The sequence below is a fragment of the Bos javanicus genome, chromosome 17, assembly GCF_032452875.1.
Source record: "Bos javanicus breed banteng chromosome 17, ARS-OSU_banteng_1.0, whole genome shotgun sequence".
In the NCBI taxonomy this organism is placed as follows: domain Eukaryota; kingdom Metazoa; phylum Chordata; class Mammalia; order Artiodactyla; family Bovidae; genus Bos; species Bos javanicus.
Window position 1 is genome coordinate 63,456,170 of NC_083884.1, and position 27,100 is coordinate 63,483,269.

General features: G+C 48.0%; 1 protein-coding gene and 1 long non-coding RNA gene across 5 annotated transcripts in view; one reads left to right on the forward strand and one right to left on the reverse strand.

The window, feature by feature from the left end:
- CABP1 (calcium binding protein 1) overlaps positions 1-27,100 on the forward strand; it is a 61,375-nt gene that overhangs the window by 16,049 nt on the left and 18,226 nt on the right. The window contains exon 1 of one of the 4 annotated variants that reach the window (XM_061385049.1): positions 20,035-20,746. The exons of 2 other annotated variants lie outside the window; for them this stretch is intronic. In XM_061385049.1, coding sequence (XP_061241033.1) covers positions 20,093-20,746 — 654 coding nt within the window. In that variant the 5' untranslated portion in view covers positions 20,035-20,092. Of the gene's footprint in view, positions 1-20,034; positions 20,747-27,100 lie in introns of those variants that run through there. One more of the 4 variants, XM_061385050.1, reaches the window with a different exon arrangement.
- Positions 7,622-19,905, reverse strand: LOC133228952 (uncharacterized). Its single transcript, XR_009730424.1, has 2 exons — positions 19,455-19,905; positions 7,622-13,348 (listed from the first exon to the last, which is right to left on the reverse strand). It is a non-coding gene; the product is annotated as an uncharacterized LOC133228952 (long non-coding RNA).

Here is a 27,100-nt window from a genome sequence, read left to right on the forward strand (position 1 = left end):
GGGCACACAGGCTTAGTTGCTCTGCGGCATGTGAAATCTTCCCAAACTAGGGATGGAACCCATGTCCGCCGCATTGGCAGGTGGATTCTTAACCACTGGAGAACAAGGAAGTCCAACTTGCTTCTTTTGTTGAACTAAATGTTTATGAGATACATCTACCTTGTTACATGTATTGGTAATTCTTTTTTAAATTGCTGAGTAGTATTCCACTGCATAGATATGATGTAAATATTTTATCCAATTCTCCTGTTCAATGGCATTTGGGTTGTTTCCAGTTTGGGGCTATTATGAATAAAGGCGCTATGAACTTCATGTAAATGTCTTTATATGGACATATGTTTTTTGTTTATTTCAGGTAAATAGGTAGGAGTCTACTCCTATAGCCAAACCATATGGTAAGTTTATATTTAATGTCATAAGAAGCTGCCGAACTTTTCCAACGTAATTCTACCATCTTATACTCCCACCAGAAGTATATTGGAGTTCCAGTTACTCCATATTCTCACCAACATTTTGTACCATCGGTCATGTTAATTTTAGCCCTTCCGTCTGTGTGCAGTGTTCCTTATTGTGGCTTAAGTTTGTACTTCCCTGTCAACCACTGAGCATCTTTTCACACGCATATTGGCCATTTGTTTGTCTTCTTTCAGAAAGTGTTTGTTTAATTCTTTTGCCTATGTTTTATTGGGTTATTTGTCTTCTTGTTATTTAGTTGTAAGATTTCTTTATATTTCTGGATAGAGAAGTCCTTGTGAGAGACACACACATAATTAATATTTTTGCTTAGTCTGTGGCTTACAGTTTCATTTTTTAATAGTCTTTTTTTGAAGAACAGAAGTTTGAAATTTTGATTAAATTCTACTTATCAATCAATTACTTTTATTGTTTACTCTTTTTTGTGTCCTAAGCAATTTTTGCCTACCCCTAGGTCACAAGTTTTTTCTTATGTTTTCTCCTAAAAGTTTTTATGTATGATATGATGCAGGGGTCATAGCTCTGTTTTTCCTTCTGTGTTGATATATTTCAAAACTAGCTTCCTTTTTCCACTGAATCATCGTGGCATTTCAGTAAAATAATCAATTGATTGTATGTATGTGGATTTACTTTTGGACTTTATTCTGTTTTGTTGATCTATATGTGTATTCTTATATTAATACTACATTGTCTTGGTTACTACAGATTTATAGTAATTCTCAAAATCAAGTAGCATTAACTGCTGCAAATTCATTCCTGTTTTCAAAAATTGTTTTGGCAACTCTTTATTTTCATATGTATTTTATAATCTACTTGATAATTTCTACAAAAAAAAAAAACTCTGCTGGAATTTTGATCAGGATTGTATTGAATCTGTAGATCAATATGGAGAGAATGACAGTTTACACATGAACGTGGTATATCTCTCCATTTATTTAGCTCTTTAATTTCTCTCAGGAAGGTTTTGTACTTTTCAGACTGCAGATCTTACATGTTATGTTAAATGTATCCCTAAATATTCTACATTTTTTCATGCTATTGGAAATGTTTTTATATATTTAACTTCTCAATTGTTTGTTACTAGTATAGTCTGCCCTCCTATATCTGCATGTTCTGCAGCTGCAAATAGGAAGAGCTGGCTGTATTATCTCATTTTTGTATAAGGGACCTGAGCATCTGTGGATTTCAGTATCCATGGGCAGGTGGTTCCCAGATCCAATCCCCCATGGATACCAAGGGATGACTATATAGAGAATTACATTTTTCTATAGTTACCTTATATCCTTTGATCTTATTAAATAAAATGATTAATTCTAGTTTTGTTTTGTAAGTTCTTTAGGGTTTTCTACACACATCATCATGTCATCTGCAAATAAAGATCATTTCACTTTACCCCTTCTCCCTTTTTTTTCTTATTGTCTTGGCTAGGACCTCCCAGTGTTGCATGAAGTGGTAAGAGCAGATATTCTTGCCTTGTTCCCAATCTCAGGGAGGAAAAATGAAAGTGAAAGTCACTCAGTGGTGTCTAACTCTTTGTGACCCCATGGACTATACGGTCTATGGAATTCTCCAGGCCAGAATACTGCAGTGGGTAGCCTTTCCCTTCTCCAGGGGATCTTCCCAACCCAGAGATCGAACCCAGGTTTCCTGCATGGCAGGCAGATTCTTTACCAGCTGAGCCACCAGGGAGGCCCTCAGGGAGGAAAGTGTGTAGATTTTCAGCATTATATATGTGAGGTATTTTGCAATAGGTTAAGGAAGTTCTCTTCTGACACTGCTCAAGTTTGTTTGTTTTTAAATAATGACTAGGCATTAACTTTTATCAAATGCTTTTCATATCAATACCATGTAGTCAGCCACTATGTGTGTGTATATATGTAAATTGAGATGAACATAAGATTAACACACAATTAATCTTTTATTTATATTTTTGGCTGCACCACACAGCATTCCAGATCTTTGTTCCCCAACCGGTATCAAACCTGTGGCCCCTGCAGTGGAAGCATGGAGTCCTAACCACTGGACTGCCAGGGAAGTCCCATACAATTAATAATTTTAAAGCAAACAATTCAGTGGCATTGCATGACCACCATCTCTCTCCAGTCTATAAAGACAAAATATCTTTAGTCAATACAAAAGGAAATCCTGCACCCAGTAAGTGATTATTATGCCCCATTCCGTCTCCCCAAGGATGTGGTAACCATCAATTTGCATTCTGTCTCTACGGGTTTGCCTATTCTGGAACTTCATATAAATGGAATGTTCGACCTTTCATGTCTGGCTTCTTTCCACTTAGTATATTTTTGAGGTCTATCCACATTGTAGCATGGTCAGTACTTCATCCCTTTTCATGGATGAATAATATTCCATTATATGGACCACCACAATTTTTTTAAATTGAAGTATAGCTGATTTATAATACTGTGTTAATTGCTTCTGTATAGCAAAGGGATTGAGTTATATATACATTCTTTTTTATATTCCTTCCATTATGGTTTATCATAGGATATTGAATATAGTTTCCTGGGCTGTATAATTGGAGAAGGCAATGGCACCCCACTCCAGTACTCTTGCCTGGAAAGTCCCATGGACGGAGGAGCCTGGAAGGCTGCAGTCCATGGGGTCGCTTAGAGTCGGGCACGACAGGGCGACTTCACTTTCACTTTTCACTTTCATGCATTGGAGAAAGAAATGGCAACCCACTCCAGTGTATAGTAGGGTCTTGTTGTTTATCCATTCTATATATAAAAGCTTACACCCGCTAACCCCATCTTCCCACTCCAGCCCTCCCCTAGTATCTTCCCCCTTGGCAACTACCAGTCTGCTCTCTAAGTCCATGATTCTGTCCCTGTTTCATAGACAGGCTCATTTGTGTCATATTTAGATTCTGCATATATGTGACATCATATGATATTTGTCTTTTTCTTTCTGACTCACTTCACTTAGTATGATAATCTCTGGGGCCATCCTTGTTGCTGCAAATGCTATTATTTTGTTCTTTTTATGGCTGAGTAGTATTCCACTGTATATATGCACTACACCTTCTTTACCCATTCACTTGTCAATGGACATTCAAGTTGTTTCTATGTCTTGGCTATTGTGAGCAGTGTTTCTGTAAACCTAGGGTTGCGTGGCCGCGTCGAGTCTTAGTTGCAGCAATCAGGATCTCCGTTGGGTCGTGAGGGATCTTTCACTGTAGTGCATAGACTGTCTAGTTATGGTGTACAAGTCTCTGTTGCTTCGTGGCATGTTGGATCTTAGATCTCTGACCAGGGGTTTAACCCATGTCCCCTGCATTGCAGGGTGGATTCTTAACCACTGGACCATCAGGGAAGCTCCTCCCAGGTAGATCCTTAACCACTATTCTATGCTGTCTCTCAGTGTGCCAGGTGGTGTCTTTAGCTCTACAGATATAATGGGAAACCAAGGAAAACTGCTGCTGCTGCTGCTGTTGCTGCTGCTGCTAAGTCGCTTCAGTCGTGTCCAACTCTGTGCGACCCCATAGACAGCAGCCCACCAGGCTCCCCCGTCCCTGGGATTCTCCAGGCAAGAACACTGGAGTGGGTTGCCATTTCCTTCTCCAATGCATGAAAGTGAAAACTACCTTTGCCCAAAGGGAGCTTAAGAATTTTTTGGAACTAAAACAACAAAAAAGAATCTTCTGGAACTTAGTCCTCTCTGTGGCAATTATGTGTGTCCATCTTTGATCACACTGGAGGCCCCAAGTGTTCTTGCTCATTTGTCTCCATAGCCCCAGTGTCTAACCCAGTGCTGTCACCTGAAAAGACAAGTTTTAATCTGGGAAGGCTTCATGGAGGAAGCAGCTTTTGCGGGGAGTCTTAAAGTTTGAGGAGTTGAGAGGTTTCCTTCAGCCCACAGTGACTGATAATGACAGCCACTATTTGTGTGCCGGGCATGGTAATGAGCACATCAACCTCCCGGGGGGCAGCCAGCTCCTGAGGGGCAGAGGAGAGACTGGATGTGAACCCAGACCCCCACTCTTAATAAATGCCTTACACGGTCTTTCCAAGCCTGGCTCCAGATTAACGCTGGGGTCTTTCTTCTCCATATTCCGTCCCCTCGTCTTTTCTTCAGGGATACCTGGACGGGACTAGAGAGTGAGAGGATGATGGGCAAAGCCTGGACTTGGATCACCCCAAGTCCTGGGAAGAGTTCAGCTCCTACTCTTCCAGGTCCTTCGGACTTGGTGGAGACCCGGGCCCCCGGGAGACGGCACTGTCTGTCCCTCCCATGGCTCTTTCCTCTCCTACCCCTGTCCTCCTCCTTCCTTAGCCCCTCTAGCTCATCGGGCTGTGCCGGAATCTGTGGGGAAAGGAGCAGGATTTCAGCTAAATATAAACCAGGCTGTTCCAGTTTCCAAATAGAACAAAGGAGCAGGGTGTTAAGTTGATTTTTATAAATAAAGAGAGAGGGAGTGAGAGAATATTTTTTCAAGATGTTTAATAAAATCGCCTTGTGAGAGGCAGGAAAATCACTGGGCTGCGGTGGGAGGGTTTTTTGGGGGGGGAGGGATTGAGAAAGAGAACGGGGAATGCTTCCTCCTTCCTGCTGTGACACTTGCCAACTCCCGGTCCTTTTCCCGGGACCAGGAAGAGACGGTGGGGCAGAGGTGGGTAAGACGCAGGCGAAGGACATGAGGGTCCCTGGGAGGAGGAGGAGGAGGGCGAGGAACACTCATCATCGTGATAGTGACTGCATATTGAGCGCCCACTATATGCCAGGCTCTGTGCTAGATCTATGCATCATCTCCCCAAATGCAGACAAGCATGAGGAGTTGGGACGCTCGTCACTGGGAGCTCTGCAGACTAGCCCCTGCCTACCTGTCTGACCTCACCTCCCTCTCTCCCCACCCTGGCTCACTCCAGTCCCACCACACAAGCTTCACACATCAAGCTTATTCCCTTCTCGAGGTCTCCCTGCCTCCTCTTTCCTTGCCTCTAGATCTCTCAGCTAGTCAGGTCTCTAGGTCTTCTCATCATTCAGGTCTCAGAATAAATGTCGCTTCCTGTCTGACCACATTGCTAAATATGCATTAGCTAAATGATTGAGGCTCAGAGAGGTGAAGTGACTTGCCCAAGGTCACACAGCTAGGAAGTGACAGAGACAGGAGGGAGCCCAGATTTACCTCACTGCCAAATGTGTGCCCTTTCTACTATTTTATAAGGCTCCTAGCATGGTGGGGGCAGGGGAACAGGGACTTACGGAGATTTTTCTGGAACTTGGAAGTTTTGGAGGATGACCAGACAAAAAACCCTGGAGGATCAAAGCTGGGGGATGGTGTCAGGGAAGTCGGAATGTCACCATCACCTTCATCCTTAATGTATGTAACATATAAAAATTATTAAGCAGACAATCTTTTGGCAGCCGTTAGGCAGAGAGAGTTTTATTCAGTATCACCCAAAGGAGAGCTAGTCCAGACTTTAGGGAGGTGGCACAGAGAGGGCTTCTCATCTCAGGAGGTGGGAGGGATGGTTAGAGAAGCAGAGATACCTTGCACCCCTGCCCACCTGCCTCCCTTCTTTCCCTTGACCCCTCCACTTCCGCTCACTGGCACATCACGTGTGGGGTGGGCTAGGAGAGAGTGTCTGCACATGTCCCCAGAGTCAGAGGGGGCTGGCTAAGCCTTTCTGCTGACGTCAGATGTTGCCTCATCAGGGCCCGTGGGGCTTGGACAAGTCATCCAGCTCTCTCTGAGTCTCGGTTTCTTCCTGTGTGAATGGAGATGGTGAAATTTGCTTGGTTATGAAGATGAGAGATACAGCATTATATGTCAGGAACCCATACTACAAACGCCTGGAAGATGCTCTGTAGACTAGATGAAAGCTGTCATTTTCTAATTTATTATTACCCTTCTCCAGATTAGAATCTAATTGAGCACAGCGACAGTCACTCCATTAATTGATGGCCATTACATGCCAGGCTCTGGGCTAAGCGCTCTATGTGGAGTATCTTGTGAATTCCCCATATCAGTTCCATGAAGTAGGTGCCGTTATTATCATCTAATATCACAGTAGTATTATTACCATCATACTATTACTGTTATTATTCCTCATTATTGAATGAGGAATATGGGGCTCCCAGAGTGAAGTGACTTGCCAAAGGTCACACAGCCAGGAAGTAGCTGAGTTGGGCCTGGAATCCAGGTAAGCCCAAGTGCAGATCTTGAGCTTTTAAATATTATACAATCCTGCCTCCCAGAACTAATGAACCAGTGGGTCTTCTGGTGCTCCAGGGGGGTTGAGCCTGGGGTCAGGGGAGAGTGACAGGGTCAGAGAGAGTCATGGTAAAAAGCAGAGGCCAGGCCTTGATTAGGAGGTCAGCGGGGGAGCCCGGGATGGAATGGTGGGATTCAGTAGTGATGCTGCAGTTTGGGGGGCTCTGGCTCTGAGTCTCTGACTCATTCAGACTGAGCATCTTGACTCCCAGCCGCAGGAGATACTATTTATAACCTGCAGGTTCTAGCAGCCTCCAGATCACGGAGCCCTGCAGCTACCTGGGGCCCTTGGCCCTGGCCTGCAGGGCAGAGAGGGAAGGCAAGTGGTCAGGGAAGGCAAGTGGTCGGGGAAGGCAAGTGGTCGGGGAAGGCCATGGCCCGGCCTCCCTTCTCCTTGCTCTGGACTCTCCAGTCAGCACAAAATACACCCTCAAGTGCCCTGTGGTTCACTCTGGGGGTGTCATCAGCAGAGTACCTGGTACCTAAGAAGCTTGAATGAATGAATTAACAAATGAGCGATCATCGCTTCAGACTTTTTTCTTGGGCCTGATGACGTCATTTCTCTGCCCCAGACTCTCCAGTGATTTTCCATCTCATCTGGAGTAAAAGCCATAGGCCTTACCAGCAGCCTACAAAGCTCCTACCTGACATGGCTCCTTTCCTTCTCCTGGGAGCGCGGGTGGAACATCCCTGTCTTGGGGTCTCGCTCTGCTTCCTCCTCCTGGGACCCTCTTCCCTAGATCCTGGCCCGTCTTCCTCCCTCACCTCCTTCAGGTCTTTGCTTCAATGCCAGCTTCTTAGTGCTGCTTTCCTTGACCCTTCGACTTCAAACTGCACCTACACAGAATACTCCTGATCCCCTCTCCTGTTTCATTTCTCTCCATGGTGGCTGCCATCATCCAACACATTACATACATTACTAATTTATCATTTTATTGTCTGTTTCCTTCCATTAGAACATCAGCTTCAGGGGAACAGAAATTTTTGTCCATTTTGATTACTGCCGTAACCCTAGTGCCTGGCACATATATGGCACTCAAAGAGTATTCGTTGGCAGCATGAATTCACTGGGATTTTTCACAGACTTGCTGTGTGACCTTGGACAGCTAATTTCACCCCTCTGGGCCTCAGTGGGCTCCCAGTTTGGATAGTCATTGGGCTCTATCCCATCATCCTGGTTCCTGTGATATACTTTTTTAAAAAACATGTGTGCCGAAAGGAGAGCTGGCCAAGGCCGGCTTGATATTTTTCTCCCAGACTAGGCTTCTCTCTGAAGAGCTCTGGGGCCTGGAAGCAGGCATATACCAACACTCTTGAACCTACATTAGGGACTTTGAGCAGATGCATCTGTGTGAATGAGCCTCTACATGTGTTCAGGCAGAGATGGGACATGGCAGCAAAATGTCAGCACACGCTGACATCTTCCTGCTTCTTTGTTCTCAATGGAGCAAAAATCAGACATTTCCAAGGGCATGGCAGACCCTTCTGCAATTCACTGATGGGAACACCCACTTCTCTGGAGATGCAAGGGAAGAGCTTGTTGGCTGTGAATCCTCATACCTGTAACAGGCTGTGGGTAGTTCCTGAGAGGAACCCACTGCAGCGCTGCCCACTGTTGGATGACGGAGGCCCACTGGCGCACGGCAGGCTTCACGGGGACGCCAGGCCCCATTTAGATCTCATCTGTTCTTAAGGGGAAATGGATCCAAACTTGCCCAGTTTTCTTCCCTCATCTCCTCAGGTTTTTTTTTTTTTTCCTCAAATCCTGACATCTCAGGAGAGACCTAGCCCTGACCCTTCTACTTAAAATCTTACCCATGCAACACACTCCTTATTCCCTCTCCTTGCTTCATTTTTCTGCATGGTACTTGCTATCATCTAACTCACTACATATACTGGCAGAACCCTTTTTTAAAAAATTTTATTTTTGGTTGTTCTGGGTCTCCACTTTTGCACGGGCTTTTGCTCTAGTTGCAGCAAGCAGGGGCCGCTCTAGTTGTGGTGTGCAGGCTTCTCACTGAGGTGGCTTCTCTTGCTGTGGAGCTCAGACTCTAGGGCACACAGGCTTCAGTAGTTGCGGCTCCCGGGTTCTAGAGCACTGACTCAGCAGTAGTTGTGCACATGGGCTTAGTTGCTCTGTGGCATGTGGGATCTTCCCAGATCAGGGATCAAACCTGTGTCTCCTGCATTGGCAGGTGGATTCTTCATTCACCAGGAAAGCCCCCTCCCATTTTTTTTTTGGCTACAATTCAGTTCACTCAGTTGTGTCCGACTCTTTGCGACCCCATGGACTGCAGCATGTCAGGCTTCCCTGTCCATCACCAACCCCCGAGCCTACTCAAACTCATGTCCATCGTGTTGGTGATGCCATTCAACCATTTCATCCTCTGTCGTTCCCTTCTCTTCCCACCTTCAATCTTTCCCAGCATCAGGGTCTTTTCAAATGAGTTAGTTCTTCCCATCAGGTGGCCAAAGTATTGGAGTTTCAGCTTCAGCATCAGTCCTTCCAAAAATATTACACCAAGGGGCATTCAGGAATCTGTTTCTTAACTAGGGATGAAACCTGCATTCCCTGCCATGGAAGCACAGAGTCTTGATCACTAGACAGCCGAGGAAGTCCCAGAGCCCATTACATACATTACGAAAGGGCTTTGGAGTTTATTAGCTTGTTCATACACTATCTCATTTACTCACACGATTGCTTCCGTTTTTGCACACCCCGAAATTACCTAACACAGTACCTGGCATCTGGTGGGTAGAATTCATTTTTCTGAGTAGTGGAAGGCAGGCAGGAGTGTCATTTTATAACAATGATGAGGCTCAGTGGTGACATGACTAGTTCAAAGTAATACAGGTAAGACATGAACCAAGGCAGGCAGGCGGCTCTGCGTTACTAGGGAAGGAGAGCAGGAACTCCTGTCCAGTGATGACCACACTTCAGGAAAACAAACTTTACTTTTGAAGGAGGAACAAGGGCCTAAGAGAGCTTGGGTGTTGGGGATCTAGAGAAACTTGGGTTCAAATCCCAGGACTGTCATTACCGGTGGCTGTGGACAAGTCCCCCAAGCCACAGGAGCCTCATTTTCTCTATCTGTAAAATGGACACATTGGTCCCTACTACACAAAGTCCTTGAGGTCATTTAGTCCAATGCCTGTCACTGGGTGATGCTCACTACAGCCCAAGCCCGCCTCAGTGACCTTCTGAATCTGTCTCCCATTCCAACACTGCCTCCTGTTTTCAGTCGGACCAGGCTGAAATGTGCAGCTCCAACAACTGGCCGAGGGTGGAGAGATAACACAATAAATCATCCTCTCGCGCACGCGCAGCATCCACAAGCCATGGGGCCGGAAGCCAGACGAGTCCAAGGCGCCAAGCGGGAGGCACGTTATGCTCCCCCTGGGACACTGGGCACTGTCGTGTTCTCCCCTCATCTCAGATCTCGGAGTGCCTGGGTATACGCCTGAGGGGAAGAGAGAAAGCAGACGCCTTGTAGAACCTAGAGGTGCTTTTGACCTTTTTCATTATTGAGGGATGCTTTGCCAGGCCCCGGGGACCAAAGGAAACCTGGGTCCAAAAAATTGGTAGAGAAATGGCCATCACCAGGCAGGGCAGGCCTCCTGGGTTCAGTTAGGCAACAACTGAGCATTCAGCTCTTCACTGGTGTTCCGATCTGGGGGTGCAGTGACACCCCCAGCTGGGGAGACACACATTTCCTGGCAAGTGTCAGCCGAGTGGAAACCGGACGGATGCGTCTCAGTCTGGAGAAGAGGGGAGAGGGGGGCTGCTGACAGATATGGGAACAGAGCAGGGCCTTCGAGTGGGGAGAAGCCGGGATGGTTGAAAGAACTGAGGCGGAACAGTGGCACGCTGAAGAATTTTGGGCTTGATCCTATGAGCAGTGGGAAGCCATTCAGGTTGGGGAATAACGCAGTGTTATGGCCCTGCACTGGACAATATTTTTGCCTTGTTTTCTCATTTAAAAAAAAAAAGTGGATTTTTCAATTCCATACCTGCCAAAATAATTTTTTTTTCAGAAGGAGAAAATAAGGGAATGATAGAATATGCATTTACCTCCAGGATTAAATGTGCTAACAGATGCAAATTGCCTAGCATTCTATGTGGTCTATAAATGGTAGTTCCCTTATCTTTCTTCTGAATTCCATTTCACAAATCCTGCTATTCGGAGAGCACGGAAGGAGACCAAGTCTCCCTACAGACTAAAGATAAATTTCATTTGAAGTATTCTGGATGGATGAAAAAAGTGGAATTGGTTCATAAGATCAAAGGGTGATTATTTTACAAAATTGTTATTCAAATAGTGAGGTCCCCCTGATCCAACTTATTACTTGATTTATGGAAATACAGTCCCTATTCAACTTTTTAGGAACACATTTGTTGCATAAAACAAGACCACATTTCACCATGTCAGAGCCCATGGCGATGTTATTCCTCACTGTGAGATTTCCCTCTTTCTGGCCATGTAGTAGACATTTGAGTACTTGCGTGGTTGATTTAAATACTGGAAAAAATCTGCTAAATCTCAAGTTGGGGGCATCAGTTCTATAGCTCTCTCTTTATAGTTGTTCACATGAATTTTGATGGCATGAAAAATCTTGTTCTTGATTTATATTTAGCTCATACAAACACTACTGCACAATTATGTTGTAAGGAGGAATTAGGTTTTATCTTTAAGTTGTTATTATAGCGTTGTGGAAAGGTGAACATTGAGAATAACTATAAAGTAGTAGCATATTGTATTATTCATTTGGATACTCTTAAAAAAAGAAACAACTGTGGTGCAGGGCCTGGAAGAGACCGACACGCGTGTAGGTGTATCAGTCAGGCTCTGTATAAGGAGCGGATGGCATGCTCAATTAGAAATTAGAGGAGGGCTTAACACAGGGACTATTTACAAAGGTTTGGGTAAAGTGTAGGGAAATCATAGGGGTAGTGCAGTGTCCATAAAGCTGAGCACCAAAAAACTGATCCTTTAGAACTGTGGTGTTGGAGAAGACTCTTGAGAGTCCCTTGGACTGCAAGGAGATCCAACTAGTCCATCCTAAAGGAGATCAGTCCTGAATATTCATTGGAAGGACTGATGCTGAAGCTGAAACTCTAATACTTTGGCTACCTGATGCGAAGAACTGACTCATTTGAAAAGACCCTGATGCTGGGAAAGACTGAGGGCAGGAGGAGAAGGGGACGACAGAGGATGAGATGGTTGGGTGGCATCACCGACTCAATGGACACAAGTTTGAGCAAGCTCCGGGAGTTGGTGATGGACAGGGAAGCCTGGCATGCTGCAGTCCATGGGGTCGCAAAGAGTTGGACAGTACTGAACTGAGTGCAGTATCCAGGGGGCTAGGAATAACTGGGGTCTTTACCATTCCTAGAGCTAAAAGTTGAAAGGGAGGGAGAAATTCCAGAACCCAGAAAGAGAGCTGTGTGGAAAGGGCTGCCTTGAGAGGGAGCAGTGACCTTTTATCAAAAGACATAACCAACCTGAGGCCACCTGGCAGAGAGGGAACCAGGGAAATAAATACATCACCCTCAGTGTCCTCCTGCCCTCCGGTCTGCCGCTGCCACCTCCCACTGGCTGTACCCAAATGGAAGCTAGAGTGTCAAGTCTATGGAGTCTGTACAGGGGAGCATCCCAGGTCAGACAGTAGAACAGGAAGGGCAAATGGAAAAATATCTGGTACAGCAGGCTTCATTTCCAAGCTGAATAAATACCTGACATTTAAATCTTGATGTCTTAGACAATGAAACCTTTAGGGATGGCCCCGTGGCAGGAGGTTCAAGGTTATCATGTGTTTATTCTTTGGATCTACTGAACATTCTATAAAAAGAATTAAGCTGGACATTTTGATAGAAGCCCAGCTTTGACAAAAGAATCCCAGAAATGCAAGGAATTCTTCTTCCCGATGCACGTATTTTTCAGAACACCTGCCCACCCTATCAAAGAAGCACTTGTTTAGAGCTTGGAATATACCTATGACCCTACTGGACTCAAAAGTAGATGCTGCTTCCCTCCCCAGAAGCGAGCGAGTTCAGTTCAGGCAAAGCGCCCAGGATCTGAATCTCGTGGCTGGCAATTGGCAATTATGTTCCTTGTGTGTTGGTACCTCTTAGGTAGTGGCTGAATAGTCATTTTTCAGGCCAGAGGACCAGAAGTGGGTTTGTCAGTGCAGTTCCGGAAACTGGACTTGCTCTTGTGAATGGAGTGCATCGTGGTCTCACATTTTCTGATTCTGTGAAATCATCCCCCTCTTTAATGAAGTCCTCTTAGAAGAGGAGGGAATGGGTCTCCTTTACTGACATGACTCTGACAAGCAAATCAATTCGTTCCATTTGTTTCCTCTTTGAAAACAGCAATCCTCTAGCATTACATAATCTAATCTTCATGCCTCGCTGGTTTGTTCTGTCCTCCTGAGGAATTGGCAGATGGTGCCAACGCGGAGACCCGCACACACGCCTCGCGAGCCTCATGGTAATGGGAGAGTTGCTCACGGTGTCTGTCTCTTTGCTGTGGGGTCCCTCGCTGGCATTTGTTTCCCTGGCTCAGTCTGCTCTTTAGCATTCCTCAGGCACCGCTGGCTTCTTGCCTGGGGCTCTCATTCCAAGATTAATTGGAAATACTGAAAGCAGATAAAAAGAGAACAGAAAGTGAAGTTGCCAGGGCAGAGAATTTGCCGCATCTCTTCTAAACGCCCTCCTCTGTTAAAGTCTGAAGCATCTTTGGCAATTTTAGCTCCAGACCTTCCTCACCCAGCCCGGTCCCCGGGACCATCCTTGTTGCCGGGTTACACATAGCCTGGGGATGGCGCTGGCTGTGTCAGAGTGGGGAGAGCAGAGATCTGCTTGTTAAGGTCTCTGAATTTCTTTCTCTTTCTCTCTTGCTCGTGTGAGTCACATACCTGCAGGAATGATTGTTCCCCAGATAGGGCAGTTGCCTGGATCCGCCTTCAGGTCAGTGATGTCATCTTTGCTTAAGGAAAATTATCTCAGCACTCTGTAAGGGAAGGAGCTTCCCAGCAAGGCCCTGTCAGCGAAACCACGGTGTTTAGGTGTCCAGGCAAAGATGCTGCCTATGTAACTCATCTAAAAGGTAACAAAGGCTTCTCCAGCAACCTGTGGTGGAGGCAGTTCTACTGATATTAATACTTAGGACCGGAAATGAGCTGATATGCTCCAGTTGTGAAAATACTGAAATACTTCCATATCAATTGGTAAACAGTTCTACCTTTGCGCTTCCAAGTGCCTCACATCCTTCTGCTAATTTTTAAGTCTGTTGAGAGGCTGTTATTTTAGGTGATCGCATGAGCAAGCTCTACCTTTCCATGCAGCACTGTGAGTGGCCATTGCTACTTAGTTTTCAACTGTGCAGAACCTGGAGGTCTGCTCGGGTGCCGAGCCAGGCTCGACTCCAAGTGCCGCAGATGTAACCGCCCTGCTCACAGACTGCACTGTTGGCTGACTCGAATTTTGGATGGAACCTCCAGGCAATTAAAACATAGAACCCTCCTGCCTGTGGCAAAAACATGCCTGGTCCTTAAAAGGTCACAAGTACCTTTACGCTGGCTGGTCACTCAGGATCCGGGCTGCACATACAGAGGATAGACACGATCTGTCTGCTGGGGGAAAACAAAGCAAACCACGTGGAATGTTCTTCAGTTCCATTTCCCCACCACTGAGTCCAAACAGAGGGAACTAATTTCTCTAAAAACAACAAATGTTTTGCTGCTTTCAATTTGTGACTCGTTCACTCAACGTCAGGTGAGCACCTACTGTGCTATTCTGTGTCGGTCACCTTGCTAGATGCTGGATCTCCAGTAGTGAATAAAAGCCTGTCTCTGCTTTCATGGAACACACAGTCGAGTGGGGGAGATAGATTATAAAGGAGGCCAGCATGGTTGGAATGTCCTTAGGTTGTCTCAACATGGGTTGCATTTCAGCTGATGGAAACTGTATGGATGTAATGGTGATTTCCGGTGTGTTGTATATGGAGTGTATGTGTCTACGCAGTGTAGGGGTGTGCCAGGGGTGTGTGGCAATCGTATTAAAGGAATAACACATGGCAGGGCGAGGGTAGGGGGTGAGATCACTTCCTGTATCCAGCCAAGATCTGAGAGAGGCTGAGAACTGCTTTGGGTTAGGGGAAGACAAAGAGGAATGCTCTGAATAAGAATGATGGTGATGATATATTTAATACCTGGAGATCAGATAGGCTGTCCTTAAAAGAAAATGGTAACCTCTGACCAGTCATCTGTTCAGTTCAGTTCAGTTGCTCAGTCGTGTCAGACTCTTTGCGACCCCATGAATTTCCCTCATCTATGCTTTTTATCTCCTTTGCCCTTGAAACAAGTGAACAAGTAAACAAAGAATTTGCTAGCTAGGAGGAGGGGTACAAACTGCACCCCCAAAACCATGGATGGCTAATGGCCTACATAGGAATCAGTTGGTGAAAACCCTGGCCCCACCATCAGAGCCTCTTCCAATGGAATTCAGTCCCCACTATTTTGAAAATCATAATTCATGTCCCTAAGACAGTCTGGTAGTTGGTTCTACTTGTCAGTGTTAATTATTTTTGTTCTGTCTGTCCTACTTGCTTGATTTTTCTTTGTATTGAGTTATAATTTATACACAGCAGGAGGTCTAGTTTCAAACGTACAGTTCAGTGTTGACATCTGCATATATATTCTTATAATCCACATCCCTTTTCATTTTATTTTAAAAATCTTGGAATCCTCTTAAGTGATGAACATTTGGGTCCAAAGGCAGATATCTGAAAAGGAACCCCCTATTCAGTTCACTGACTGTCCCCTCCCTGCCGCCCAACCACTTGAAAAAAAAATTCTCATCTAATCCTTTCTCGAGTTCCCCAATCACCACAGAGGACTTAAAGCCATAAGAACATTTTGTAATCCCAGCTTTCTGAAACCTAACAGAGAGATTTTGTCATCTGAAAACAAGGGAGAGATTAAGTACAAATTTGGTTCTGACAGTGGCAGAAAGGAGCCAGCTCGGCAGGAAACGTCACGAGACTTAATCCGAGCACCGCTGTCCACCTTTTTCATGACTCTGAACATGACATAAGTTCTGGTCAGGACACAACAGTTTTTAAAGGAGTTTGCTACAGGGACATGACATCATCAGACTGAGGCATTTTAAATGAGAGATCCGTGTACATTTTAAAAACTTTGCCCTTAATCCTGCTTTGCTCCTCTGAATGCATGCTGCTAGAAATGAGACACCAAGACAGCTAAACACACTGTTCTCTCTAGACTGATGTGGTCCCAGACCCATCTTCTCTTTTTAACTGTCCTTTTGTCTTTCCAGCACTCCACAACAGCTCTTATTTTGATAACTTCCATCAAGGGTTATGCAGTCAAATAACACAACATATAATTAGTTAATAATTGCAATTTGTATAATATTTAAAGGCAAGTGAGAGGCTTTATGTGACAATGCTTTTAATGCTTTTAAAGCTATAAAAATATGTATAATCCAAAAGGATTATTTAAAAAATTATTTCTACATGGCAGGATACTTTGCAGTAACTATACCCCCATTAATGGCAAAAAACAGAGAGGCAAGCCATTCTTATTTTCTATATCCAGAACTTCCCATGGCTTAACAGTGACATTTCTGAAATATTTCCTGAATCTGACCCAGAGTCTACTTTTAGTCCTTATTACCTCCCCATCAGACTTACAATCCATAAAGAAAGGCACAGTGTTCCCATTATTACTGCTCTGTTTCCAATGCCTAGCACATGGTGGGGACTTGAGCATTTATGTTAAAGAAATGGACCTAATTTCCTGGTTGGTCCTGCCTTCAGTGTCCTTTTAATCTATTCCACAATGCATCATCATTTTCTTCAAAAACACAACCGTCAAGGCATCTGTCTTGTCTGTAGACTAAAGGACAGATTCTTGACTATATCACATTCCAGAGCCTTCACAGTTTCGTCCAATCACCTTTCCAGGCCTGTCTTCCAGCCCTTACTCCTCCTCCCCACAAACCATAGATAGTTCCCAAAATCCCTCTGCAGGTTCACACTCTCAAGCCTTCACAGAAGCTGTCCCCCTTCCTTGGAATGACCTTCCTTTTACCTTCCTTATTCACCTGGTGGAATTTCACTTCTTCAAAACGCAGCTCAAATGTCACCTTCTCTGATGCTTCTCCAGCTCCCTTAAGGGTTCTGCTTGGTGCTCCCACATAACCTAGCTTGTCCTGCCCTTATTGCACATTTCCCATGATATTATAGCAGGGTTTATCCTTTCTTTTTGTTTTTGCTTTTGTGTGTGTGCAAATTCCTGGACAGCAGGAACAGAAGCTTACCGTGATTCTTTACGAATCTCCTGACTCTGACCGTCCCTTCCTGCCTCCCCCATTTTTGGCCTAGTCCAAGCCACCCTGCTCCCTCACCTGCTCCACGAAACAGCACCTGGCCAGCTCACACTGCCATGTCTCCATCCGGGCGACAGACTTGCTGTGAAGCCACCAATGCTCCTCGAGCAACCAGGTGCCTCGTCTCTACCACAGACCTGCTAGTGGTTTCCCCTTGATATTTAAAAACTCCCAAAGCCCTGGACTCTCTGGCCCCTGCCTTCCTCTCCAGTTTCATCTCTATCACTCTCCTGCTTGCTCACCCCAGCCCCACTTGTCTCTTCTTCTCCGGGAATGTGCCAAGTCATTCCCTCTTTGGGACTTTCTTTCTTTCTTTCTTTTTAACTTTTTGGCCACATCATGAGGCATGTAAGATCTTAGTTCTCTGACCAGGGATCGAACTCTCACCCCTGCATTGGAAGCTTGAATCTTAACCACTGGACAACCAGGGAAGTCTCCCTTCTTGGGACCTTCAACCTGTCTCCTCTCTGCCAGAAAACTGCCGGCTCTGGATATATGCCTGGCTTACTCCCTTACTTCACTTTGATCTCTGCTCAAACGTCCCCTCCTTAGAAACTGCCTTCCTAACTACAGTCAAAGGTAACACCCTCCATTAAGTCTTCCTCTCCTACCCGCTTTATATCTCTTCACTGCACTAAATGCCACCAGTTGGTCACCATTAATTATCTGTGCATCTCCAGTTGTCTATCTGTTGCTAGGGATACAGAGTTTTTGTTTACCACCATGTCCCTGGTACCTAACATGGTGCCTGGCAAACAGCAGGCACTCAAGTGTTTGTGGAATGAGTGGATGAATCTTTATATCCCAGGTGACTAACACAGCACCTGGTTCTAGAAGGATTTGTCAAGTGAATGTCCAAATTAACAAATTTTACAGATGAAATGGCATCTTGGTCTATATCCAGGATAATCTAGGATCTGAGGGCAAGTGTTTCATCCATCTGTCCTGTGAACATAATCTTAATTTGTTTTATTTAAGATCATAAGTGATGCAACCAGATTCTTCACTTTTTCAGAAACTGGTCACTAACAGAGGTCTTGCCCAAGAATATTGAGGGAATATCAGAAAGCTCATCAAGAGGGGGCACAGTGGGGATTTAGAATACCCTTCAGCCCACTGCTTTCAGGAGCTCTGGAAGGATTCGGATAAGGTACTTTATCTCCTGTGATTTATCCAGAATGGACATTGGTTTTTAATCCTGCCCAACACTGATTACTCTGAGGGCTGGAACAGGTAAGACACGGACTGACCTGGGACTCCGAGAGAGTGGACTTGGCAATGAGGCACCCGAGCCTGCCTCAGCATTTGTGCTCCAGGAACCTGATGGCTTTGATGTGGCAATTCAGGCCCTGAGAGTAGGCGAAAGTGAAGAGTGAAAGTGCTAGTCGCCCAGTCATGTCCCACTCTGCGACCCCATGGAACCCTGCCAGGTTCCTCTGTCAGTGGGATTGGCTGCGGGGAACAAAAGGAATTTCCCTTGTTCACTTTGGCTTCTGGGCAGCGGTTTCTCCCATCCTGTTTTTCTTAAAACCTTGCGTATGGAATGAGATGTTTGCATAGGCAGACAGTACAGAGAGGGGTGAACCCTCAGCAGGGGTGAAGTGTAGCTTATTGGCAATCTGTCCATCTGTCCTTCTGTGGAGTCGAAGCTGTGATCAGACTTGCCCTGTTCGCCTGCATGGATGGGTTTCCCTGGTGGCTCAGCTGGTAAAGAATCTGCCTGTAATGTGGGAGACCTGGGTTTGATCCCTGGGTTGGGAAGATCCCTTGGAGAAGGGAAAGGCTACCCACTCCAGTATTCTGGCCTAGAGAATTCCATGGACTATACAGTCGCAAAGAGTTGGACACGACTGAGAGACTTTCACACTTTCCTGCATGGATGGCATCATCCGTGTGATTTGGAGAGACCAGAACAGGGAGAGCCTGGGAGGTTCACACCCCATCCTTTCAAGTCTCTGGTATCCCATTACTAAACAAGAGTGGGGGATGGGGCCTCATAAGGTGCAGAGGGAAGGGAACTTCCTGAACTGCACTTGCGGTCCTGCTGTGAACACTGGGCTAGGCCTTTATGTGATAGTGTCATCAGATGTTACCGAGAAATTAGTTATGATTATTATCTGCATTTTACAGAACAGGAAAAGAAGGTTCAGAGAGGCTGATGACATTTGCCCAAGATACCCAGATGGTAAGTGGCAGAGCTGGGGTCTGAGATTCAAACCAGGCCTACGGGACTTCCTGCCTGCCTACCAAGAGCAGAAATTTCTTTACCATCTATACGGGCAAGAGGGCAGGAGGAGGACAAGAGCTGGAGAGGCAGCAGATGGGTCCTACCTGAGACTTGAGCATCACCAGACCCTGCAAAGTCCAGGTTATGCGGGTGCCACCTGGCTTCTCTTCGGTTCTGAGAACTGTCATCCTGGTTCCATTCCAGGGTACTGGGAATGGGTGAAGCCCCCATAGAGGGGAGCCGTTCCTTCCAGCAGTATCCTTCCACGCCATTCTGGCTCCGGGGTTCAGGGTGACGGTGTCATACACAGCCTGCCTTCACCCTCCTTGCGTATCGAGTTTACTTCCTTCACTTCTCTCGTCATCTTTTCGAAAGTTGTATCCCCTGGACAGTGCACCCCGCCAGCATTTCTGGAGGTTCCGGCGGTTGTGGGTTATTTGGGAACCTCCGGGTGTGCTCCCGGGCACTGCCGGCGCCACCAAGGTCTGGGCGTCTTCGGGGCCCTTCGCCGAGCCCCTTCCCTCGCGCGTGCGACTCCGCCGCAGCGCCCCCTCCGCCGCCAGGGGCCGCCCGGAAGCGGGGCTCCTCGAGCGCGGGGCGGGGCAAGGGGCGGGGCGCGGCGGTACCTGGGCCGCCGGGGAGCCGGGGGTGGACTCTTCGGGGACAGCCGGCGGCCCCCCCAGATTCGCACCGCCAGCCGCCGGGGAGCTCGGGGCTCCGGGCGTAGAGGCTGCGCTGTCACATGGGCGGCGGCGACGGGGCCGCATTTAAGCGGCCGGGGGACGGCGCCCGCCTCCAGCGCGTCCTCGGGCTCGGCTCCCGCCGGGCGCCCCGCTCTCTACCCGCCGGGGGCCCAGCGCCGCGCCGCACCGCGCCGCCCCCGCCGGGCCATGCGAGCGCGGGCCCCGCCGCGATGAGCTCGCACATCGCCAAAAGCGAGTCCAAGACGTCTCTGCTGAAGGCGGCGGCGGCGGCGGCGAGCGGGGGCAGCCGGGCTCCCCGCCACGGCCCTGCCCGGGAGCCAGTGCTGCCCAGTCGCCGGCTGCCCGGCCCCTGCCCTGGCACGCCGTCGCCGTCCGGGGACCCCAGTTCGCGGAGGCCCCTGTGCCGGCCGGCGCCGCGAGAGGAGGGCGCGCGGGGGAGCCGGCGCGGGCTCCCCCAGGCGCACTGCAGGCCCCGGGAGGCGCCGCCGGCCGCGGCGTCCCGACCTTCGCCGCCGTCGCCGCTGCCGCCGGCCCGCGGGCGGGATGGGGAGGAACGGGGTCTGTCCCCGGCGCTCGGCCTCCGGGGCTCACTGCGAGCCCCGGGTCGCGGGGACTCCGCTCCAGCCGCCGCGTCCGAGGCAGACCCGTTCCTCCACCAGCTGCGCCCCATGCTCAGCTCCGCCTTCGGCCAGGTAAGGGCCGCGCCTCCCACCCGCTCCCTGGAGAGGCGCTCGGGACCCTGCCGCGACTGCGCGCCCACAGCCCTCCTCCCGCTGCCCGCGGCCCCCCAGGTCACGCTCCTCTGGTCCTCCCGCCGCCTGGCGCCCTAGTCCGCGCGCCGCCTCCTCCCCCGTGCCTGATTCAGCACCCTGTGCGCTGTCCACGCTCCGGGCCTCTTCCGGGCCAGGCACCACCGCTTAGACTCCCTCCACCTGCCAGAACGGGCCAGTCTTGGAAAGGAGCGACCTCCACAAACCGCTTGGAAATTTGCAGGGGTCAAGGAGGGGTGCTCCGAGCAGGTGGCGCCAAACCCACTCTTTTGGCCTCTGACCGAGAAGACCAATGAATGAGCATGGAGTCTGGGGGTCAAGAGAGGGGACTTTGGGGTACACAGCCTTGTCAGGCGATGAGGGACCCTAGCCATTGCTTGTGGTGGCCCCAAAGACCTGGGAAAAGTTAGGAGAACTAAAAAATATGAGAAAAGAGAAGTGTGTGGGTAGACATGGAGGGCTGTAAGAACTATGGCTCAAACTGGAACTTTGAGGGTATTTCAAGGAGGTTGTCATCTAGGAATGCCACAAGGATGGCCGCGGGCAGTTGTCGAGTTGTGAGACGTGGAAGAACACCCAGAGATCCCTGGTCTGAGTTAGTGTGCATTCTAGGGTCAGAAAGGTCGCTAAGGGGTCTCGAGTGGCTCATTTTGTTTCTTTTCTCTGAAGAGCCCCAAGCAGCTGGGCACCTGCCCTTTAGAAATGGCCCCGTAGTCATAATCCAGATCTACAGTTTGAGGCCGTGCTGCTGGGGAGAGAAGCTCAGCAGAAACGGACCTGTGAACTCCCGAGCGAAGCCAGGATTTTGTCTAGTTCCAAGTCCATAATTAAGTTGAACTCGTTGGCACGGCGTGGACACTGTTCTGCGGCAGCCGAGGAGGGGTGTAGTGCATAGATGTGATCAGAGTGTTTGCATGGTGTGTGGGGGATGGAGGGTGGGGGCGGGCCTGTGCGTTTCTGTGCTGGGATGTAGCGTAAAGAAGCCGTTTCAAGCTCCTGGCTTGCCAGGCTGGATCAGAACTCCAAGGAGGCCGTGTGTGTTTTGCTTCAGATGTGCACAGTTCCTTTTCAAAATACTACTCCGCTGCGGCTGATGCCGGTGGAGGTCTGACATGAAGGCGGCTGCACGTAGGCTCGGGTTGCGCGGGGCTGTGGTGGTGGTGTGATAGGGCAGCAGTCTGGCTTTGTTCCTGCCAGGAGCCCTCGTTAGTTGAGGCAGTTGGAAACAGTTTCTCCAGAGTAGAGATGTGGATGCAGAGCTGTGACAGTGCAGCGCTGTGTTGACTGCGGTGGCTTCTGTATGACTGAGGGGGTGTCAGGTGTTAGGGCAGGAGTGGGCTGGCTTGCGAAAGGGATACCGTGCCAGTTGAATCGGTGACAACTATCGGTTGCACTTATCAAATATTTTTTGATCACCTGCTTTGTCCAGGCGTTTGCTGGGCACTATGGAGATGAAAATAGAGAGGGTAGTGGGGTCCTGACTGTTTTGGAGATTAGCAGTCTAGAAGCTTGGAAGCGTAGGTCATTGAGGATCACACACTTTCTGGTTATTTAGTTTGCCAGTGATCCGACTTCGTTCCTAGAAAAGGAGCCCTTTCTTTCCAGCCTTGCAGAATTTGTCTGCCTGGGCCCTTTGTGAGCACAGAGCATTTCAGCTCATGTGCTTTTCTTTCTTCTACTTTCTCAGTCATGAAATGAAGGCTGTTCTCCGTCCAGTGTTCTGAAATGTCACCAGGGTCACCTGAGTCAGGAGAAGCTGGAAGGTCCCATCAAATATTTACTACCTCCCCCTGGAAGCTCTTGCCTCTGGAGCTGCCGACTTTCTCTTTAAAGCTGGGCACATCCAGTCTGGGCTTCCTGCTGATGGCTCTAAGACATCTGCTCCAACGACAACGACAACAATAAAACCCAGCCTGGGACTTTGGGTCAGAGTCTCCAGTCTCCCGCAAGAATTAGTCTTTCTGTCCCTTCTCTCTGCATGGAGATTTCTGTCCTTAGGTCAGAACCAAGAGAAGGGAAATGAGGTTCTGAATATAGAAACTTTCAGATAGGATCTGCTTTGGGCAAAATATAGCCCTAGGGAAATATATTTTTCATGTCTCCCAAGTTCTTCTTTTTTTTAACCTTTGGTGAATCGCTCAACCTCAGTAAACCTATGTTTCCTTATCTGCATATTTGGGATAATCATAGTATCTCAGGTGGTGCAGTGGTAAAGAACCTGTCTGCCAATGCAGGAGACTCGGGTCCAATCTCTGGGTCGGGAAGATCCCCTGGAGAAGGAAATGATAACCTACTCCGGTATTCTTGCCTGGAAAATTCCATGAACAGAGGAGTCTGGCAGGTTACAATCCATAGGGTCCCAAAGAGTCAGACGTGACTGAGCATACACACACAGAGTATCTCAATGGGTTTGGGGCGGAATTAAAGGGGATATGAAGATATACACAGAGCTTGGCCTAGAGCAAGGGTCTATGGATGTTATTATTGTTGTTGTTGACTCACTACCAAGGGCTGTGTCAGAACCTGTTTCCATTTGTAACAGAGTCAGGGAGGGCCAGGGCCCAAAGTGACACTGAGGGTATCAAGATAGACTCCCTCACGAGGGGGAGTGGGAATTAGGGTTCTCCCAGTGACCTCACAGAGCATCCTTACTGCCTGCAGGGAGAGCATGTGGTTTTGAGGCTAAGGCGTGGAATGGTGGGTTGGGAGATAGAGCTGAAGATTCCTATTCCAGCAATGTCACTTCCCACTGCTGTGACCTTGGGCCTGTTATTTTCTCTCTCTGGTCTGGGTTTCTTCATCCAGAAATGAGACTAACAACAACAACAAAAAGCTACCTTGCAGAACTCTCATGAGGGTTATACAAGGTTAAGGATGCCAAATGGCCTGGCTCAGAGTGGGTGCTGGAAGAGGGCTCAGGCTTCATTCATGTTATTATTATTATTAATAGAGTGATTGTCAAAATGAGGGCCTGCATAAGGTAGTCTGAAAGCTGTCTCTGAGCCAAGTGAGGAAGGCCACTAAAGGAAGGAGCTGAACAACCAAGGACCTTCCCTGGTATCCTCTTTGTGGCCAGCTAATGGCGCACCACCCAACTGCCTAGAGGGAAGATGTGGTACCAGGCAACTCTTGGCACTGGGTCCTGGAAAACTAATTAAAAATTTTTTCGGCTGCGCAGCATATGAGATTTTAGTTCCTTCACCAGGGATTGAGCCTGCACCCCTGCAATAGGAAGCACACCATCTTAACCACTGAACCATCAGGGAAGTCCAGAAAACTACCCAAAGGATAGTCTTTCTGTTCCTTATTTTAAGTTTGGGAAGAGAAACCTCTTTAGAGGAGGCAAATATGAATAAAACCCATAGATCCGTCCCATCCTTCCCCTTTCTCTAACTATAGGGACATCTCTTCTGATTTGAGTAGGCCAGAACAATTCCTAAACTGCTTTGTGCATAACAGGATCAAAGATACTTAATGTATGAATGAATGAATGATGGGTATCTCCAGCCTCTGGACTTTAGAGTTTCTTAGTTCCCATAGTTAAGATGAGGGAGACAGACCATGACAATTTGGGTCCTAACAGATTCAAGTGCACTAGGCCTGTGTGCCTAGGATGACGGCTCGGGTGTATTACTTACTCCTTCCCGGTCAGGTCACTTCCTACTGCTCTCTTAGAGGGCTGGGAGCCCCTGTGGCCTTTCTCTGGGGCCTGGGAAAGGGGAAGAGAAGGCCTGTTTGTGGTTGACATAGATTATAGATGATACTAGTGTCTTGGTGTCAGTTCGTAGGTTTTGCAGAAGCAACACTGGCACTTTAGATCTCTGTCTAGAGCCCAGTAAAAAATGGACAAAGCCTCTTCTCATTATAAGCATCTTCTCATTATAAGCATCTTCTCATTATCTTATCTCCATAGCAAACTGTGAAATGTAGCATCATCTCCCCCCATTTTAGAGATGAAGAGACAGGCTCAAGAGAGGAGAAGTAGGTTGACCAAAGGTCCCAGAGTAAGTAAAAGGCAGGATTGTGACATGCTGTGTCTCTCCAGTCTGCCAGTGCCACACCATACTGGCTGGTAGAAAGTCACAGAAGTGTGTTTCCTGTTTGTCAGAAGCGTCCACAAAGCACCTCTCAGGTTACAACCCAGCTTTCCCCAAGTGTCTTAACACTGGGCTGCCATCCCAAGTTCAAATGCTGGCGTTAGGACTGCTCAGGGCCCAAAGCCAGCTTCCCTCCTAATCAGGAATAATCAGCAACGGGTTTATCCTTCTCATCCCTCTGATCCTATTATCCCATTCCAGAACTCTAAGTGTGGCTTCCGAAGGCCCAGGCCTGCTGCCACAGTGCACAGGGATGGGAAGGTGGGGGCCATGCAATGTGCTTTGCTCCTTAAGGAAGCCTCCACCATTCAGCCCTTTATAAAATTTTCTGCTGAAGGTCAAGCCATCTTCCTCGTCAAGATCAGTAGCTACTCCTGTCATGCAGAACCACCACCACCCCATCTGTCCAACCTAAAATAGCTTAAGCGAGCTCTGGGTTTGAATCCCAAATCCCTTTCTTCTGTTAAGCCCCCAGGCTACTGTCGGCACCCCCTCTGCTAAAGAAGGATGGGATTTCTTCAAAGTAGGCAGATTTTTCCATAGGGGGAAAAGTCCTGTCTCCTGTCTCCAAGGACAGAAGCAAATCCCAAGGTTGACAAATGGGTGCTGTGTCCTGGACTGGACTGCAGGGGGCAGGAGTCACCAGGTCTGACCTAGTGGGGGTCCTGCTAGACCAAGGCTGCTGGGCAGGGGACAGGGCACCTTCCAGGTGCTGGGCACTGTGCCAAGCCATTTGCAGGTGTGATGTCATTAACTCCTCATAAGTCTTACAGGGAAGGGTTATTAGAGTACCCGTTTTATAAATAAAGAAACCGAGGCTCAGAAAGATGAACAAGTCCTCAAGGTCACATGGTTGGTAGGCAGCAGGGCAAGATTTGAACTCAGGTCTGTCCAACTCCACATGCTGAACTCTTTACCTCTAGATCAGTGGTTCTCAACACTGGCTGGAGGTTAGAATTACCTGGAGTATTAAACAACACCGGTGCCCGGGACTCACCTACACCTATTCCATCAGCATCTTCGGGGAAGTTCCCCGGTGATTCTAGTCTGCAGCCAGCACTGAGAACGCGCCTGGTTCACCCTGTCCGGTCTTTTCATATATCCATCCATTTAGCTCATACAAATTGGGTTTGTACCTTACCTGGAGCCTAACTCATCTCCCCTCTGGGGTCTGTGGTAAGCCCCTAGCTTTTCAAAAGAGTCTGCAAGACTCTAGATTTTGTGTGCAAGTCTTTTTTTTCCTGATCCCCCTACACTAAGATCCCTCTGGCTCATTCTCAGAGTGTTTGTGTTTCCCCTTCATGGCATTGACCTGAACTGTGATTCAGTAAGTTGATAGCTCTTTAGTATCTCCTGCCCCCCTGCTAGAATGTAAGCTCCCTGCAAGCAGTGAAAGTGAAAGTGTTAGTTGCTCAGCCGTGTCCTGACTCTTTGTGACCCCACAGACTGTAACCCTCCAGGCTGCTCTGTCCATGGAATTCGCCAGGTAAGAATACTGGAGTGAGTTGCCATTCCCTTCTCCAGGGGAACTTCTTGACCCAGGAATCAAATCTAAAAACAGGGACTGTGTGTATCTTGTTCCTACAACATTCCAAGAGCCAAGCACATGGGACAAATGATACTTCCTCCTTCCATGTTAATAATTCCTCATTCCAGTACCTGTTCTGCGTCACACACGTCTTATAACCAGGTGAGGGAACTGAGCCCTGCCAGGTGAATGTTCAGAAGCCGGCAGAGCCAGGACTCATCCTAGGCCTCCAGACCCTTCCCTTTCATCTGAGTTCATTGCTCTTCTCACAACCCTGCCTTCACGCTTTGCTTCCAAGAAACAGGTCTTTGAAGAAGGCATTTTTGTTGGCTCTTCCCATACCAGCTCTCCACGCCCCACCCTCCAAGTATCTTCACTCCCCTTTCCTACCCTTTAGACGTCAACAACCTCTCCCCCACCCCAGGCTTCTCCTTGTGTCCCCAGGGGGTGCCCCTCCTCCTCCACATCCCTCTCCGGAGGCCAAACCAGGCTGCTGAATGACTCCCCTGATTAAGCCATTCCATTGCCGTCACTGCTCGGTTGTCAAGAGCCACCCAGGGACCTGCCTTCCCAGTTTCCTGGGAGCTGGCCTGTGGCAGCTTCTGGTCAGCGTCCCCACCCATCTATCCCTAACGGGAGCTCTGATCAGCC